The sequence below is a fragment of the Oncorhynchus mykiss genome, chromosome 16 (assembly GCF_013265735.2).
Source record: "Oncorhynchus mykiss isolate Arlee chromosome 16, USDA_OmykA_1.1, whole genome shotgun sequence".
Classification (NCBI taxonomy): Eukaryota; Metazoa; Chordata; class Actinopteri; order Salmoniformes; family Salmonidae; genus Oncorhynchus; species Oncorhynchus mykiss.
In genome coordinates, this window is record NC_048580.1 from 38,580,906 (window position 1) to 38,599,639 (window position 18,734).

Consider the following 18,734-nt stretch of genomic DNA (forward strand, 5'->3'; position numbering starts at 1 on the left):
TTAGCTAAAACGCATTAAGGAAAGAATTTCCACAAATTAACTTTTAACAAGGCACGCCTGTTAATTGCAATGTATTCCAGGTGACTCCCTCATGAAGCTGTTTGAGAGAATGCCAAGAGTGTGCAACGCTGTCAAAGGGTGGCTACTTTGAAGAATCTCAAATTTAAAACATATTTTGATTTGATTAACACTTTTTTGGTTACTACATGATTCCATGTGTGTTATTTCATAGTTTTGATGTCTAAACTATTATTCTACAATATAGAAAATAGTAAAAATAAAGAAAAACCCTGGAATGAGTAGGTGTGTCCAAACATTTGATTGGTATTGTACATTAATATATACATAACATCATTATGTAAACCTATTGCTGTCAACTACAGTCAGTATTTGCTCTAAGGGGACACTATTTGCTAAGTCAGGGTTTGCTCTAAGGGGACAATAAAGTATTGAATTGAACAGTGTGGCTTTGCTTATGAGGAGGACTAGTACATGAATGTCTTTATAGATCTCCTACAGTAGAGAGTGCAGCAAGGTACGGTCCGATCCTGTTAAATCTGGTTTAGTCCAATTCCTGTAGGAGCAGATGCAACAAAGTCTAGTCCGAGTTAGTCCGGTTTAGGCCACTGTGTCCAGTCATGTTCTTGTTGAGCTCCTGCAGTAGCGGGAGCAATGAGGTCTCAGACTAGGGGTGTGTCCGAAATGACAACCTATTCCCTATGTTGTGCACTACTTTTGAGGAGACGAGTACATGTCCTTGTAGAAATCCTGCCCTAGCAGAAGTCCCAGTCCAGTTCAGTTCAGTCTGGTTTAGCCCAGTCAGTACATGTTCAGTCTGGTTTAGTCCCGTCAGTACATGTCCTTATAGATCTCCTGTAGTAGAGGGTGCAGAGAGGTCTCCGACTCTGTCTTCTTGATCTTCTGCACCAGCAGGGCGTTCTCTGTGACAAGCTGTCTGAGGTCGGCCATCTTGTTCAGCAGCTTGGGGAAGAGGTAGAGGGAGTCCTGGTGGTTGGCCTGCAGGTGCTGGTCCAAGGCCTGGAGAATACCGTCCTGACTCTGTTCGACCTGCTTCACGTTCATTAGACCTGGGCGGTCTGCAGATAGATCGAGAATAGTTAGATGGGTAGACCACAGACGTGACAGAGCTGCCAACTCACAGCACAACAGAGCTGCCAACTCACAGCACAACCTCACTAAAAGCTTTCCGTGACTCCACGCATCCTATCTCCTCACCTTCTCAACCATATTGGACCATATCTTATTCTCCAATGTGTTTTGCGAAAGAGGTGAGGAGAGAGGATACCAGGAATCGAGGGAAAGATGAATGAGAAAGAGCTCCCCCTCAACTCCAGACAGGATAATAGCGGCTACGAACAACATTAGAGCCAGGGTTATTTGGGGAGAACAGTACTAATGTCAGAGTTACTGTGATACTACTAGTACAAAAGTATACCATACCTCCACACAGGATGATAATGGCCACAAACAGAGCCAGGTCACTGTCATCCAGCTCCAGAGCATTGAACTTCACAGCAAACTCAAACTTGGGCTCCATGATCTCACTGAAGGGTTTACGGAGGCTCCTCAGGAACTCCCGGGTCACAAAGCCCTTCCCGTTGGCCACCAGGAGGCCATCTTTGTTCATGAGGGAGGGCAGCATGGCAAAGATGGCCTCGTGGACACCATACTTCAGTAGTGTCACCTGATGGAAGCAGGCAGGTAAATAGGGGAGAAAATGAATTCTACACCAAAGTAAAAGTGCCATTAACAGCAGTTTGAACAATTGACAAAAGAAAATGCATGAGGATTTCATCGTATAACTATGGGAGATATTTCTACATTACTGTCAGTACATTTCACTGAGTGACAAGAAATTAAGTTGACAATCAATAAGTGAAAAGACAAGGTTGCTTTTTTTAGTTTTTCCCCCCGACATAACATAGGTACAACATATCCCCTTTTTGTATGGGACACTTTTAAAATATGCCTTTAGAGGCCATGCAATTCAGTACTCATCTATACAACAAAAGCAATTTAGATCAAGAGTCCATATTAACAAAGGTAATTGAAGGACTAACAGTACAGGTAGATAGCAATAAAAACTGTAGAGGCACAGAGTAAATGAGGAAAAACAAAAAGAACTGGAGGAACTTATTCAAGAAAGATCCAGTGTAATATATTATAAAAATAGAGCGAACTGGATAGAATATGGGGGAAAAAATGCACCAAATTATATTTAAAAAAAATCAACATAGAAATACTACCATTTTTTTTAATTGAAACTTCTTACAAGTGGAGTCACGCATGATTCACCGAATGATATTTTGAAAGAGGAAGTACTTCAAAAATGTTTTCATTTCAGTATCCTCCATCTCCACTAACCGAAGCTAATTATAATATTTTTTCCCCAATTAATAATTTAAAATGAACATCTGTACAGAAAGACTCATTTGAAGGCCAAATTAGAGAAGGAACTTCTTGATGCAATTAAAGCTTTAAGGCTGGGAAAACTCCAGAGGACCAGATATACTCAGAGGACCATTATTAGCATGTTTTAACAACTCCTATATAAACGGTATATTATCAGACACACAACAAGAAGGTCTGATTTCATTATTACTATAACAGGATCCAAATTGTATATATAAAGATCCAGTCCATTTAAAAAATTGGAGGCCTCTTACACTTCAGAGTTGTGATGCAAAATGTTTAGCTAAATGCTTGGCGCAGAGAATTAAAAAAGGTTTTGTCAGATATTATTCATTCTAGTCAGACAGGTTTTTTACATGGACAATACATTGGAGATAAGACAAGTGCTGGAAACACATGAAATATCAGGGAAACCAGAACTGGTTTCATAGCTGATTTTGAAAAGGCTTTTGATAAAGTATGACTGGAGTTTATATATAAATGCCTATAATATTTCAATTTTGGAGAATCTCTTATAAAATGTGTTAAAGTTACGTTTCATAACCCTAGGTACAAAATAGTAAATAATGGCTACATCTCAGAAAGTTTTAAACTGCCAAGAGGAGTAAAACAAGGTTGTCCACTATCGGCATATCTATTTATTATTGCCATCGAATTTAGCTGTCAAATTTAGATCCAACAATAATATTAAGGGATTAGAAATCCGAGGCTTAAAAACAAAGGTGTCATTGTACGTTGATGATTCATGTTGTTTTCTTTCAAATCCACAATTTGGATCCCTCCACAGCCTCATAGAGGATCTGGATACTTCTGCTAATTTCTCTGGATTAAAACCAAATTATGATAAGTAAATATTACGTATTGGGTTACTAAAAAAAATACAAAAAAAATCAGCTTCTACATTACTGTGTAGTTTACCAATAAAACAGTCTGACAGGGATGTGGACATACTCGGTATACAAATCCCAAAGTAAATAAATGATCTCAAAAAAAGGTATAATTTTTGTAAATTATATCATAAATAGGACTGGTGGAGTTGTCACACGTGCAGCTAACACAGAAATATGGAAATGTCTGCTCTACCCAAAATTACAACCAACTAATTGCATAAAAATGGAAGAGGCAAATGGAAGGGGGAAAAAGTAAGGAACTTGTCTGTCAGCCCTGCATTAAAGACCATAAATGGTTAAAGAAAATTGTATATGTTAATTTGTCACATCAATTTCATTTAAGGACCAAAAAATTGACAGCTGTGCCAAATAAATTGCAAAATAGTTGGGAAGAGATTTGTGATGTACAGATTCCATGGCACATGGTTTTTGAATTGATAACGCAAAACAACGCCGGATTCAAAACTTCAAATTTTCCCATTTAAATGATACAAAATTCTTGCAACCAATTTTTGCGCAAAACAGAGAGGTAGCCATTTTTCCTCCCGGTCCTAGTGAAAAGCCAACTGTCCCGGTTGATATATTATCAAATAGATATTTGAAAAACACCTTGAGGATTGATTATAAAAAACATTTGCCATGTTTCTGTTGATATTATGGATATTATTTGGAATTTTTGTCTGCGTTGTCGTGACCGCTATTTCCGGTGGATTCCTGGGCATAACGCATCAAACTAACGGAGGTATTTGGATATAAAAAATATATTTATGGAACAAAAGGAACATTTGCTGTCTAACTGGGAGACTCGTGAGTGAAAACATCTGAAGATCATCAAAGGTAAACGATTCATTTGATTGCTTTTCTGATTTTCGTGACCAAGTTACCTGCCGCTAGGTGTACATGTTTTGTTAGTATATCGATAAACTTACACAAACACTTATATTGTTTTCGCTGTAAAGCATAATTTGTATGTATGTACAGTTGAAATCGGATGTTTACATACACCTTACACAAATACATTTAAACTCAGTTTTTCACAATTCCTGACATTTAATCCTAGTAAAAATTCCCCGCCTTGGGTCAGTTAGGAACACCACTTTATTTTAAGAATGTGAAATGTCAGAATAATAGTAGAGAGAATGACTTATGTCAGCTTTTATTTCTTTCAGCACATTCCCAGTGGGTCGGAAGTTTACATACACTCAATGAGTATTTGGTAGCATTGCCTTTAAATGGTTTAACTTGGGTCAAATGTTTCGAGTAGCCTTCCACAAACCTCCCACAATAAGTTGGGTGAATTTTGGCCCATTCCTCCTGACAGAGCTGGTGTAACTGCGTCAGGTTTGAAGGCCTCCTTGCTCGCACATGCTTTTTCAGTTCTGCCCACACATTTTCTACAGGTTTGAGGTCAGGGTTTGTGACGGCCACTCCAATACCTTGACTTTGTTGTCCTGAAGCCATTTTGCCACAACTTTCAAAGTATGCTTGGGGTCATTGTCCATTTGGAAGACCCATTTGCGACCAAGCTTTTACTGATGTCTTGAGATGTTGCTTCAATATATCCACATAATTTTCCTACCTCATGATGCCATCTATTTTGTGAAGTGCACCAGTCCCTCCTGCAGCAAAGCACCCCCACAACATGATGCTGCCACCCCGTACTTCATGGTTGGGATGGTGTTCTTCGGCTTGCAAGCCTCCCCTTTTTCCTCCAAACATAACGATGGTCATTATGGCCAAACAATTATATTTTCGTTTCATCAGACCAGAGGACATCTCTCCAAAAATTACAATCTTTGTCCCCATGTGCAGGTGCAAACCGTAGTCTAGATTTTTTATGGCGGTTTTGGAACAGTGGCTTCTTCCTTGCTTGTCGATATAGGACTCGTTTTACTGTGGATATATACACTTTTGTACCAGTTTCCTCCAGCATCTCTACAAGATCCTTCACTGTTGTTGATTTGATTTGCACTTTTTGCACCACAGTATGTTCATCTCTAGGAGACAGAACGCGTCTCCTTCCTGAGTGGCATGACGGCTGTGTGGTCTCATGGTGTTTATACTTGTGTACTATTGTTTGTACAGATGAAAGTGGTACCTTCAGGCATATATATATATATATATATATATATATATATATATATATATATATGGGGGATTGGAAATGATGCAGACAATTACATTGATGGAATCAACAATCTATCCACAATATTAAAGCTGATCCACCCCTTAAAAAAAAAAGAAAAAAAGACAAGCGTTAGCAAGCTCTGTTGAGAAGACTGTGGTCCATGCCATACCTGGTCGTTGAGGAAGAGATCCACAAACCCTGGGATGTTCTTGGCGAACTCAGTTAGCTCTCGTACCGTCTCCACCGTGGTGCACTGACAGCGGTAAAACACGTGTACCCCTATCTCCTTTGTGAGGGGCGCTCCCGGGATTAACTGGTTCCACACTAGACCACTCTCTGCTTGCCACAGGGTGTCCACATCATGGATCACAAATGGCTGCCGGGGGAGAGAAAGAGAAAGCATTCATCTTTTAACAGTCTGGTCTTCCTTTTCTTTAAAAAACAAACTATATGTAATTGTTAATGACAAGTTAAAACTCATTACGAAAAACAGATTGATAAGAGGCTAATTAAAAACTAAAGAGCTCTACAAATAATCAGCCACTAAATCTTTCTTTCTATGAGGAGGTTACTAGTAATATGCATCTACATTGGTGCAACCAGAAAAGCCTTCCCCCTCATCCAAGTTCAGAGGGGTTGTTGTGAGTTATGACCATAAACATCATTGGTTCAGCTTGGAAGGCGTATCCTACCTTGGTGCAACCAGAAAAGTCTTCCTCATAATCAAGCTCAGAGAGTGTGTTCTAAAGGTTTTAACCGGAGGTGTAACCAATACCCATGCACTGTCAGGTCCAAAATTATTGGCACCGTTGATAAAGATTAGCAAAAAAGACTGTATAAAATAAATAATACAAATACAGCTAGCTACATTACGTGCATATATTATTTTATACTAAAAATAAAAATACCCCAAAAGATAAGGGTTAAAATGATTGGCACCATTTTTCAGTACTCTATCACCCTACCCTTGTGAAGATAATGACACTGAGCCCTTTTCTATTATGTTTTATGAGATTGGAGAACACATTGGGAGAGATCTTAGACCATTCCTCCATACAGAATCTTTCCAGATCCTTGATATCCTTTGTCTGTGCTCCTTCCAAGCTGAACCAATGATGTGAGTTATGACCATAAACATACACAACAACCCCTCTGAGCTTGCTGGAAGTGGATCTTCCAGCAAGACAGTAACCCCAAGCACACATCAAAATCCACAAAGAAATTATTAATTGACCACAAAATCATAATTTGGCAATGGCCATCTCAGTCTTTGGACTTTGGACCCATTAAAAACCTGTTGTTTGAATTGAAGAGGGCAGTCCATAAGTGCAGACGAAGGATATCAAGGATCTGGAAATATTCTGTATGGAGGAATGGTCTAAGATCTCTCGCAATGTGTTCTCCAATCTCATAAAAACATTATAGAAAAATCCTGTCATTACCCTCGCCAGGGGAGGTGAAAAAAAGGATGGTGGTCAAAATTATAGGCACCCGCCAATAATTTTTACAACCACCTTTTTTTTTCTTTTTTTTTTTAAAACTGAGCAATTGTATTAGTATAAAATAAACTAAATTTCCAAATGTTTTGGAGCATACAATATAGCTCAGTATTTGTATTATTTATTTTATAGTCTTTTTTGCTAATCTTTATCAAGGGCATCAACACTGAGTGTACAAAATATTAGTTACACCTTCCTAATATTCAGTTGCACCCTCCTTTTGCCCTCAAAACAGCCTCAAAATGTTGAGCATGGACTCTACAAGGTGTCGAAAGCGTTCCACAGGGATACTGGCCCATGTTGACTCCAATGCTTCCCACAGTTGTGTCAAGATGGCTTAATGTCCTTTGGGTGGTGGACCATTCTTGATACACACGGGAAACTGTTGAGCGTGAAAAATCCAACAACGTTGCAGTTCTTGACACACTCAAACAGGTGCGCCTGGCACCTACCACCACACCTCGTTCAAAGGCACTTTGATATTTTGTCTTGCCCATTCACCTTCTGAATAGCACACATACACAATCCATGTCTCAATTGCCACAAGGCTTAAAAATCATTCTTTAACCTGTCTCCTCCCCTTCATCTACACTGATTAAAGTGGATTTAACAGGTGACATCAATAAGTCATCGTAGCATTCACCTGGTCAGTCTGTAACGGAAAGAGAAGGTGTTCCTAATGTTCACACTCAGTGTATATTTACATAAGAGTGAGCGTACCGATGTGCAGCTGGTCTTGCCGGTGAGGATGCTGCGGGCTTTCTTCTTGGTCATAATGAGGTTCTTCAGGTAGGCTTGGTACACCTGTTTAGCCAGGGTCTTGAGGTCTGAGCCACCAAGGTGGTGGGGGTCCAGCTCCTCCGCTAGCAGGCCAGCCACTAGCTTCTTCTTCTCAGCCCCCGGCATACGCCCATACCGGATCGCTGCCGGGCGAACAGGCAGAGTACCGGTAGTGTTCGCATTGAAGGTGAAACAGACAAAGACAGTTTAGCATCATGCATACAGCCATATTAGATCACTGGGTAGACAGTAGCATTAGCATCGAAAGCTGTACAGTGCATTTGGAAAGTATTCAGACCCCTTGACTTTTCCCACATTTTGTTATTCTAAAATTAAATGTATTGTTTTCCTCATCAATCTACACACAATACCCCATAATGACAAAGCAAAAACAGGTTTTTAGAAATATGTAAAAAATATCTGTAAAAAATAAAAATTGAAATACCTTATTGGCATAAGTATTCAGACCCTTTGCTATGAGACTCTAAATAAGAGTTCAGGTGCATCTTGTTTCCATTGATCATCCTTGAGATGTTTCTACAAATTGATTGGAGTCCACCTGTGGTAAATTTAATTGATTGGACATGATTTGGAAAAGGCACACACCTGTCTATATAAAAGGTCCCATAGTTGACAGTGCATGTCAGCACAAAAACCAAGCCATGAGGTCAAAGGAGTTGTCCGTAGAGCTCCGACACAGGATTGTGTCGAAGCACAGATCTGGGGAAGGGTACAAAAACATTTCTGCAGCATTGAAGGTCACCAAGAACACAGTGGCCTCCATCATTCTTAAATGGAAGAAGTTTGGAACTACCGACACTCTTCCTAGAGCTGGACGCCCGGCCAAACTGAGCAATCGGGGGAGAAGGGCCTTAGTCAGGGAGGTGACCAAGAACCCGGTGGTTACTCTGACAGTTCCTCTGTGGAGATGGGAGAACCTTCCAGAAGAACAACCATCACCAATCAGGCCTTTATGGTAGAGTGGTCAGACGGAAGCCACTCCTCGGTAGAAGGCAAATGACAGCCAGCTTGGAGTTAGCCAAAAGGTACCTAAAGGACTCTCAGACCACGAGTAACAAGATTCTTTGGTCATATAAAATCAAGACTGAACAGAATTCCAAGCATCACATCTGTTAGAAACCTGGGACCATCCCTACGGTGAAGCATGGTGGTGGCAACATCATGCTGTGGGGATGTTTTTTAGCAGCAGGGACTTGGAGACTAGTCAGGATCGAGGGAGAGATTAATGTAGCAAAGTAAAATAAATAATTGATGAAAACCTGCTCCAGCGCGCTGAGGACCTCAGACTGGGGGTGAAGGTTCACCTTCCAAAAGGACAACGACCCTAAGCACACAGCCAAAACAACGCAGGAGTGGGTTCGGGACAAGTCTCTGAATGTCCTTGAGTGGCCCAGCCAGAGGCCGGACTTAAACCTGATCAATCATCTCTAGAGAGACATAAAAATAGCTGTGCTCTGAAGCTCCCCATCCAACCTGACAAAACTTGAGGATCTGCAGAGAATGGGAAAACCTCCCCAAATGCTGGTGTGCCTAGCTTGTAGCATCATACCCAAGAACACTTGAGGCTAATCGCTGCCAAAGTTGCTTCAACAAAGTACTGAGTAAAGGGTCTGAATACTATGTAAATGTGATATCAGTTTTTATTTTTAATACATTTCAAAAAACATGTTTTTCTTTGTCATTATGGTGTATTAAAAATATTTATATATTTTAGAATAAGGTTGTACTTTTCAAATGCACTGTATAGCCCCACCAAAATGAGGTTCAAGAGTTTCATAAATTAATATTGTTAATATTGAAACACATTATCAGTAGTTCTTAGGGACAGTTTTCAAAACACAGATTAAGATCCTCCATTCAGTCCAGGGCTTTATCTGCGTCTGCGATACTGGCCCTTAATCTGTAAAAGGATCAAGTATTTCCAGACCCTGAAAGACCCATTAACGGTCTCCTCTCACCGTCATGGGACATGCCCAGGGCCAGGCACTTCTGGAAGCGGCAGTACTGGCACTTATTACGGTTCTTTTTCAGGATCTTACAGGCTCTCTCACAGCGCTCGTACTCCAGCTTCATCCGAATGGTCCGCCGGAAGAAGCCCTAGACCAATTGACACGCACAGGGGAGAGGGAGCAAGCGAGTTCAGTTTATTTACAATTGAAGGCATTACAGGAAAGACAGATATAACACTGCATTCACCACAAGTCACACATTATGGCCATTGAACTTGAGTTGCAGGTTTATAACATTTTACTGCAGTGGGCTAAATTAGGGTCACACAGAGTGGTAGTCAAACAAATCTACCTTGAAATAAAAGTATACAGTGGGGCAAAACAGTATTTAGTCAGCCACCAATTGTGCAAGTTCTCCCACTTAAAAAGATGAGAGGCCTGTAATTTTCATCATAGATACACTTCAACTATGACTGACAAAATGAGAAAAAAAATCCAGAAAATCACATTGTAGGATTTTTAATGAATTTATTTGCAAATTATGGTGGAAAATAAGTATTTGGTCACCTACAAACAAATTTCTGGCTCTCACAGACCTGTAACTTCTTCTTTAAGAGGCTCCTCTGTCCTCCACTCGTTACCTGTATTAACGGCACCTGTTTGAATTTATCAGTATAAAAGACACCTGTCCACAACCTCAAACAGTCACACTCCAAACTCCACTATGGCCAAGACCAAAGAGCTGTCAAAGGACACAAGAAACAAAATTGTAGACCTGCACCAGGCTGGGAAGACTGAATCTGCAATAGGTAAGCAGCTTGGTTTGAAGAAATCAACTGTGGGAGCAATTATTAGGAAATGGAAGACATACAAGACCACTGATAATCTCCCTCGATCTGGGGCTCCACGCAAGATCTCACCCCGTGGGGTCAAAATGATCACAAGACCGGTGAGCAAAAATCCCAGAACCACATGGGGGGACCTAGTGAATGACCTGCAGAGAGCTGGGATCAAAGTAACAAAGCCTACCATCAGTAACATACTACGCCCCCAGGGACTCAAATCCTGCAGTGTCAGACGTGTCCCCCTGCTTAAGCCAGTACATGTCCAGGCCCGTCTGAAGTTTGCTAGAGAGCATTTGGATAATCCAGAAGAAGATTGGGAGAATGTCATATGGTCAGATGAAACCAAAATATTACTTTTTGGTAAAAACTCAACTCGTCGTGTTTGGAGGACAAAGAATGCTGAGTTGCATCCAAAGAACACCATACCTACTGTGAAGCATGGGGGTGGAAACATCATGCTTTGGGGCTGTTTTTCTGCAAAGGGACCAGGACGACTGATCCGTGTAAAGGAAAGAATGAATGGGGCCATGTATCGTGAGATTTTGAGTGAAAACCCCCTTCCATCAGTAAGGGCATTGAAGATGAAACGTGGCTGGGTCTTTCAGCATGACAATGATCCCAAACACACCGTCCGGTCAACGAAGGAGTGGCTTCGTAAGAAGCATTTCAAGGTCCTGGAGTGGCCTAGCCAGTCTCCAGATCTCAACCACATAGAAAATCTTTGGAGGGAGTTGAAAGTCCGTGTTGCCCAGCAACAGCCCCAAAACATCACTGCTCTAGAGGAGATCTGCATGGAGGAATGGGCCAAAATACCAGCAACAGTGTGTGAAAACCTTGTGAAGACTTACAGAAAACGTTTGACCTCTGTCATTGCCAACAAAGGGAATATAACAAAGTATTGAGATAAACTTTTGTTATTGACCAAATACTTATTTTTCACCATAATTTGCAAATAAATTCATTAAAAATCCTACAATGTGATTTTCTGGATATTTTTTTCTCATTTTGTCTGTCATAGTTGAAGTGTACCTATGATGAAAATTTAAATTCTCATCTTTTTAAGTGGGAGAACTTGCACAATTGGTGGCTGACTAAATACTTTTTTGCCCCACTGTATAGTTGAAATGTATTCATTATTAAGTTTGCATCCCAATATTACACTTTATATACAGCACAGAAAACTGAAATAAAACAAAACTGTTGGGACATTGAAAGACCGGATTGACGGGTTATTTAAAATAATGTTTAAAAAAAAGATATTAATAACATTCCACCCATGAGGCCACTTGGTCATTTGACTGCAGGAAAGGGCTACCGGACTGGAATGCTGCAACATAGGACACAAACTAAACTGAAGCTAAGCTCAGGTCAGGTTGAGGCTGTTAGCAGCCATGACAAAACCTCCAGGATTTAAGACCTAAGAACATTAAGCACAATTGTTTTCTGATTATTAAGCCCCATTGGTAGACTTGTGAAATCTCTCACCTTGCAGCCCTCGCAGGCATGCACACCGTAGTGGAACCCTGAAGCTTTGTCAGCACAGATCCTACACTCCACGTTGATACCAGGGACTGTGGCCTCATCCCGTCCCAGACGCAGCTGCTCCGACAGCGAGGGAGACGACGTGTGAGACAGGTCTGGCACACAGAGAGACAACACCCATCTGATTGTCGTACGAGAGACTCTTATTACCAGCTCAAACTGATCTGGGACCAGGCCATACCCATTTGCTCTGGTCTGCTGATGTATTCACGATCAGTCCAAAATATTACAGTGAAGCATATCACATCCCACTTAGCGTATTATTTCAAATATAACCAACGACATGTACTTAATTTACTCTCTTTTACCTGTATAGTTGTTATCAGCAGCAGGACTGTCTTGTCTGCTGTAGCTAGTCTTGTCCTTCTCCAGTCCCTCCTCTTCCCCTCCTCCATTCTCTCCATTCTGTTGACTGCCAGTCCCATTCCATGATACCCTCGAGATGGGGGACCTCGGCCTCTCCACCCCACTGCCTTCACCCTCCTCAACCCCCAGCTCCTGCAGGTCCGTCAACCCTCCAAAGTCAGGGGCCACTGCCTCCACCTCCCTTGCAGTCCATATATCATCAGCTGCCGTGTCCAGGGGATGTGGAGAGTTTGGGCCACATAGGGGCTGCGGGCCTGTCCTAGTCTCCCCATTCACCTGTTCAAGGTGCTCAGGAGAAGGTAGCTGCTGTAACACATCCATGGCTCCTTACCTTGTGGTCAGGATGCTAAAGCGCCTCTTCCCTGTCTGTCATGATGTTGCTGACATGGTCTCCCCTGTTAAGGTAAGGAACAGCGTAATTATGCAACAACATTTAAAGACTTATCTGCGTCTCTATATACTTGACATATGACTGAATGGATCACTAGGTTCATATCAAAAGGAAACCCAGGTAGAGTTATTATGGCAAACTGTAGCTAAACATTTGAAACAGAAAATGTGCAATACTTATTGGACAAGTCCTGGTAGGCCCTCCCTGTTTCAGACTGTTTTCTTCGGTTTTGGTGCCTAATGAACATGACCTAGTTATTGGGGTTCTTTGTTGTAGGATTAGAGAGAGGGTGAGAGAGCAAGAGTGAGCTCAAATGTCTCTGCTAGTGCAGCAATCAAACAGTCTCATAACCAACCTTAGCCTCTTTAAGAATCCAAGAGTAAAATACGTACACTCGTCTCTAACATGTAGGCTCAGCATTCCCAAACAGTCCCATTACAAGTCAGAATGTTGAACAAACTTAATTTCAACGTACTTTACCCGATATTGTGTATTAGAGGTCGACCGATTAATCGGATTAACCGATTAATTGCAAGTTTTCATAACAATCGGAAATTGTTATTGGTTTTTTTTACACCTTTATTTATCCTTATTTTAACTAGGCAAGTCAGTTAAGAACACATTCTTATTTTCAATGACGGCCTAGATGAATGGTGGGTTAACTGCCTTGTTCAGGGGCAGAAAGACAGATGTTTACCTTGTCAGCTCAGGGATTCAATCTTGCAACCTTACAGTTAACTAGTCCAATGCTCTAACCACCTGATTACATTGCACTCCACGAGGAGACTGCCTGTTACGCAAATGCAGTAAGAAGCCAAGGTAAGTTGCTAGCTAGCATTAAACGTATCTTATAAAAAACAATCAATCACAAACACTAGTTAAACTAGTAATATCATCAACCATGTGTAGTTATCTAGCGTGTCCTGCGTTGCATGTAATCGATGCGGTGTGTATTCGCGAAAAAGGACTGTCATGCTCCAATGTGTACCTAAACATAAACATCAATGCCTTTCTTAAAATCAATACACAAGTATATATTTTTAAACCTGTATATTTAGTTAATATTGCCTGCTAACCTGGCTCGTTGCAAACTCTGTGAAGCCTATTTCTTCCTAACAAAGACAGCCAACTTCACCAAACGGGGGATGATTTAACAAAAGCGCATTCGCAAAAAAAGCACAATCCGTTGCACAACTGTACCTAAACATCAATGCTTTTCTTAAAATCAATACACAGAAGTATATATATTTTTAAACCTGCATATCTTTCTAAAAGAAATCCAGGATAGCAAGGAATATTAACCAGGTGAAATTGTGTCACTTCTCTTGCGTTCATTGCACGCAGAGTCAGTGTATATGCAACAGTTTGGACCGCCTAATTTGCCAGAATTATGACATAACATTGAAGGTTGTGCAATGTAACAGGAATATTTAGATTTATGGATGCCACCCGTTAGATAAAATACAGATGGTCCCGTATTTCACTGAAAGAATAAACGTCTTGTTTTCGAGATGATAGTTCCCGGATCCGACCATATTAATGACCTAAGGCTCGTATTTCTGTGTGTTATTATGTTATAATTAAGTCTATGATTTGATAGAGCAGTCTGACTGAGGGATGGTAGGCACCAGCGGGCTCGTTATCATTAATTCAAACAGCACTTTTGTGCGTTTTGCCAGCAGCTCATCGCTGTGCTTCAAGCATTGAGCTGTTTATGACTTCAAGCCTATCAACTCCAGAGATTAGGCTGGTGTAACCGATGTGAAATGGCTAGCTAGTTAGCGGGATGCGCGCTAATAGCGTTTCAAACGTCACTCGCTCTGAGACTTGGAAGTGTTGTTCCCCTTGCTCTGCAAGGGCCGCGGCTTTGTGGAGCGATGGGTAACGCTGCTTCGAGGGTGGCTGTTGTCGATGTGTTCCTGGTTCGAGCCCAGGTAGGGAGGGGCGAGGAGAGGGACGGAAGCTATACTGTTACACTGGCAATACTGTAAGGTATAAGAACATCCAATAGTCAAAGGTATATGAAATACAAATCGTATAGAGAGAAATTGTCCTATAATTCCTATAATAACTACAACCTAAAAGTTCTTACCTGGGAATAATGAAGACTACTGTTAAAAGGAACCACTAGCTTTCATATGTTCTCATGTTCTGAGCAAGGAACTTAAACGTTAGCCTTTTTTACATGCACATATTGCACTTTTACTTTCTTCTCCAACACTTTGTTTTTGCATTATTTAAACCAAATTGAACATGTTTAATTTTATTTTTTACATGTATTTTTATTATTCATTATTTTTATTTCTACTTTGCACATTCTTCCATTGCAAATCTACCATTCCAGTGTTTTACTTGCTATATTGTATTTACTTTGCCACCATGGCCTTTTTTTGCCTTTACCTCCCTTATCTCACCTCATTTGCTCACATCGTATATAGACTTGTTTATACTGTATTATTGACTGTATGTTTGTTTTAATCCATGTGTAACTCTGTGTTGTTGTATGTGTCGAACTGCTTTGCTTTATCTTGGCCAATTTGAGGATAAATTGATTTTATTGATGTATTATATTAAGTTAAAATAAGTGTTCATTCAGTATTGTTGTAATTGTGTCATTATTACAAATAAATGTAAAAAATAAATAAAAAAATTGGCCAATTAATCGGTATCTGCTTAAAAAAAAAAAAAATCATAATCGGTCGACCTCTAGTCTGTATATCTTTTGTATTTTTACGATTGGCTCATTCATCCCCCTCCTCTCCTCGAACTATCCCCCAGGTCGTTGCTGTAAATGAGAACTATTCTCAGTCAACTTAACTGAACATATTAACAGATAATAAAAAATAAATAAAAAATTCCGGTTTCTTTCTTTCAATACATGACAAACACTTGCACAATATGGCCGAGCCTAACCGAACCACAGACCAAATGTTGCCCCACACTATCTGCTGGCAAATTTCACAGCTGATTGTGAGTTAACTTGCTTAGGTCCTCTACTTTTGGTAACATTCAGCTATTGTTTACATATTGTGCATCACATGCATGTGTCAGGAGATTGAAAATGCAAGCAACAGAACCTACTGGAGCAGCAAAAATCAGAGTAAACAAGACTTTCCTGTGGATACCCAATATCCACTTCCTACCGCCAAAAGGACCAACAGCATGTACAACCAGTAAAGTATGTGTAAATATAATTTTGCTCTTGCTGCTGGTGATTCTCTGATCCACCTCTACGCAGACGACACCATTCTGAATACTTCTGGCCCCTCCTTGGACACTGTGTTAACTACCCTCCAGGCAAGCTTCAATGCCATACAACTCTCCTTCCGTGGCCTCCAACTGCTTTTAAACGCAAGTAAAACTAAATGCATGCTATTCAATCGATCACTGCCCGCACCTGCTCGCCCGTCCAGCATCACTACTCTGGACGGCTCTGACTTAGAATACGTGGACAACTACAAATACCTGGGTGTCTGGTTAGACTGTAAACTCTCCTTCCAGACTCACATTAAGCATCTCCAGTCCAAAATTAAATCTAGAATTGGCTTCCTTTATTGCAACAAAGCATCCTTCACTCCTGCTGCCAAACATACCCTGGTAAAACTGACCATCCTAACGATCCTCGACTTCGGTGATGTCATGTATAAAATAGCGTCCAACACTCTACTCAACAAACTGGATGCAGTCTATCACAGTGCCATCCGTTTTGTCACCAAAGCCCCATACACTACCCACCATTGCGACCTGTACGCTCTCGTTGGTTGGCCCTCGCTTCATACTCGTCGCCAAACCCACTGGCTACAGGTTATCTACAAGTCTCTGCTAGGCAAAGCCCCGCCTTATCTCAGCTCACTGGTCACCATAGCAGCACCCACTTGTAGCACGAGCTCCAGCAAGTATATCTCACTGGTCACCCCCAAAGCCAATTTCTCCTTTGGTCGTCTTTCCTTCCAGTTCTCTGCTGCCCATGACTGGAACGAATTGCAAAAATCTCTGAAGCTGGAGACTCACATCTCCCTCACTAGCTTTAAGCACCAGCTGTCATAGCAGCTTACAGATCACTGCACCTGAACATAGCCCATCTGTAAACAGCCCAGCTATCTACCTATTTGCACTCACTGTATATAGACTTTTTGTTTTCTTTTGTTCTACTGTATTATTGACTGTATATTTTGTTTATTCCATGTGTAACTCTGTGTTGTTGTATGTGTCGAATTGCTACGCTTGATCTTGGCCAGGTTGCAGTTGCAAATGAGAACTTGTTCTCAACTAAACTACCTGGTTAAATAAAGGTGAAATAAAAAATTAACTAAAAATGTAAATCAACATTGACTTGTAGACTTTTTTTAGGCAAACTTCTTTCAGACTGAATAGCAATGGGGTAACCATGGTAGTAACAGTCTGAGGTTTCAGCAAAACCAACCTGAGTGCCACACTTGTCAAAACATTCCCTTTTCTTTGACTCTGTGAAGAGACAACAAATGTTTCCTTTAATACCAATTCTAGGCTTACTCAATAGAACAAGTCTAGTAGACAAAAACTGTAGGAAATTACTGTTCAAACACTCGTTCAGACTTGTCACCTAGCTAATAACCTGTCATGCTTGTTCTCAGAAAATCTGCTGCTGTGCTTTGAGTGAGTCACTCTAAAGGGCTTGGCACCATTGATTGGCACAGACAGGGTCGAAAATAGCACAATATAAGTATACATGACACACAAAAAAGTGTTTACGAGTGAGTGCATCACAAACATCTCTGATGAATCCTCTTCCCAATACAGGCTCTTCCAACACCAAATGTTGCTTTGATGTCAAGTAGGCTCATAAGGTCAGCAATATAGGCTTATCATGAGACTTTTGTTTAAATCATGACTGGTAGATTTGATTGAATCCATATTCCATATCCCAAAACATGCATTCAAAAATCACATTGACAGAAAATGCAAACATGAATTGAAAGAAATCTATAGACTTAACTATAGTGACGTGAAAGCAATCATCCTAAATAAACAATGTCTGATAGTTCCCGAGTACAGACCAGAGGCAGAAGACAAGCTAGTGAATAAATTGAACTGTTCTTGTTCTTGTCTTGGTGAATATAGCTAACTAGCTAGCCTAGTATGGCAGCTAACCGTAAGTCCATTCTTACCTTTCTCAATGGTGTTGCTTGCTTTTCCAAAGAATGTGTACCGGTGAAGTTACCAAAACGTGTCCATTAGCACTTGATTCGATTCGCTGGCTGTGAGGTGTTGTTTGCTAGCAGCTAGCTAACGCTAGCTAGCTTACGTTAGCTAGCTCTGAACTTGTAAAAAAAAATCCCAATTCATCTGTCAATACTGTCAAATAGTCTGTCCTGTATGCTTGCAGTACAGCCTCCGTGTCTGGTAGCTGGCTGGTTAAAGTACATTTTGTATCAAACTTTTCAGTGAGCTCTTGCTAACTACTGTTAGCCCAGTGTGAATCATACACCTCACTCAGTCAACCTTCTCTGCGTACCGCTGTTGCCCTCTGAGTGCCTGCTTCCATTAGTTCACGTTACAAAATCACAAAGGCAAAATTGTCTATATCGTAAAAATTCATGAAAATAAAAATGTGCTTTTGAGTCTTAATTTAAGGGTTGGGTTAGCATTAGATTAGCAGTGTGGTTATGGTTAGGTTTAAAATCAAATTTTAAGAATATAAATGTTAGAAATAGGCGGGGTTTACGACTTTGTGGCTGTGGTAACTAGTGACTACCCTGAGTTCCCCTCATTTTACATTTTAGTAATTTAGCAGACCTACAGTTAGTGCATTACTTTTAAGATAGCCAAGTGAGACAACACATTACAATCATATCAAGTACATTTTACCTCAACAAAATATTTATCGGCAAAGTCAATGCTAGTGAAAAAA

The 18,734-nt window shown here is 40.6% G+C and overlaps 1 protein-coding gene across 1 annotated transcript; it reads right to left on the reverse strand.

Annotated features, from left to right (window-relative positions):
• Positions 1-196: 196 nt before the first annotated feature.
• On the reverse strand, positions 197-18,495 carry ppardb (peroxisome proliferator-activated receptor delta b). Its single transcript, XM_021565774.2, has 8 exons — positions 17,992-18,495; positions 12,396-12,848; positions 12,031-12,182; positions 9,710-9,848; positions 7,671-7,873; positions 5,621-5,827; positions 1,462-1,705; positions 197-1,097 (listed from the first exon to the last, which is right to left on the reverse strand). Exons 2-8 carry the CDS (start codon positions 12,772-12,774, stop codon positions 850-852), a joined length of 1,572 nt encoding a protein of 523 aa, XP_021421449.1. The 5' UTR covers positions 12,775-12,848; positions 17,992-18,495; the 3' UTR covers positions 197-849.
• Between the last annotated feature and the right edge of the window lie 239 nt (positions 18,496-18,734).

Excerpts from the sequence above, each read along its gene's own strand:
- ppardb (XM_021565774.2), bottom strand. The coding sequence starts at position 12,774 with ATGGATGTGTTACAGCAGCTACCTTCTCCTGAGCACCTTGAACAGGTG. Across the intron at positions 9,849-12,030 it reads ATGCCTGCGAGGGCTGCAAG|GGCTTCTTCCGGCGGACCAT; the intron begins GTGAGAGATTTC and ends CAATTGGTCTAG. Across the intron at positions 1,706-5,620 it reads ATCTCTTCCTCAACGACCAG|GTGACACTACTGAAGTATGG; the intron begins GTATGGCATGGA and ends TGCTTCCATCAG.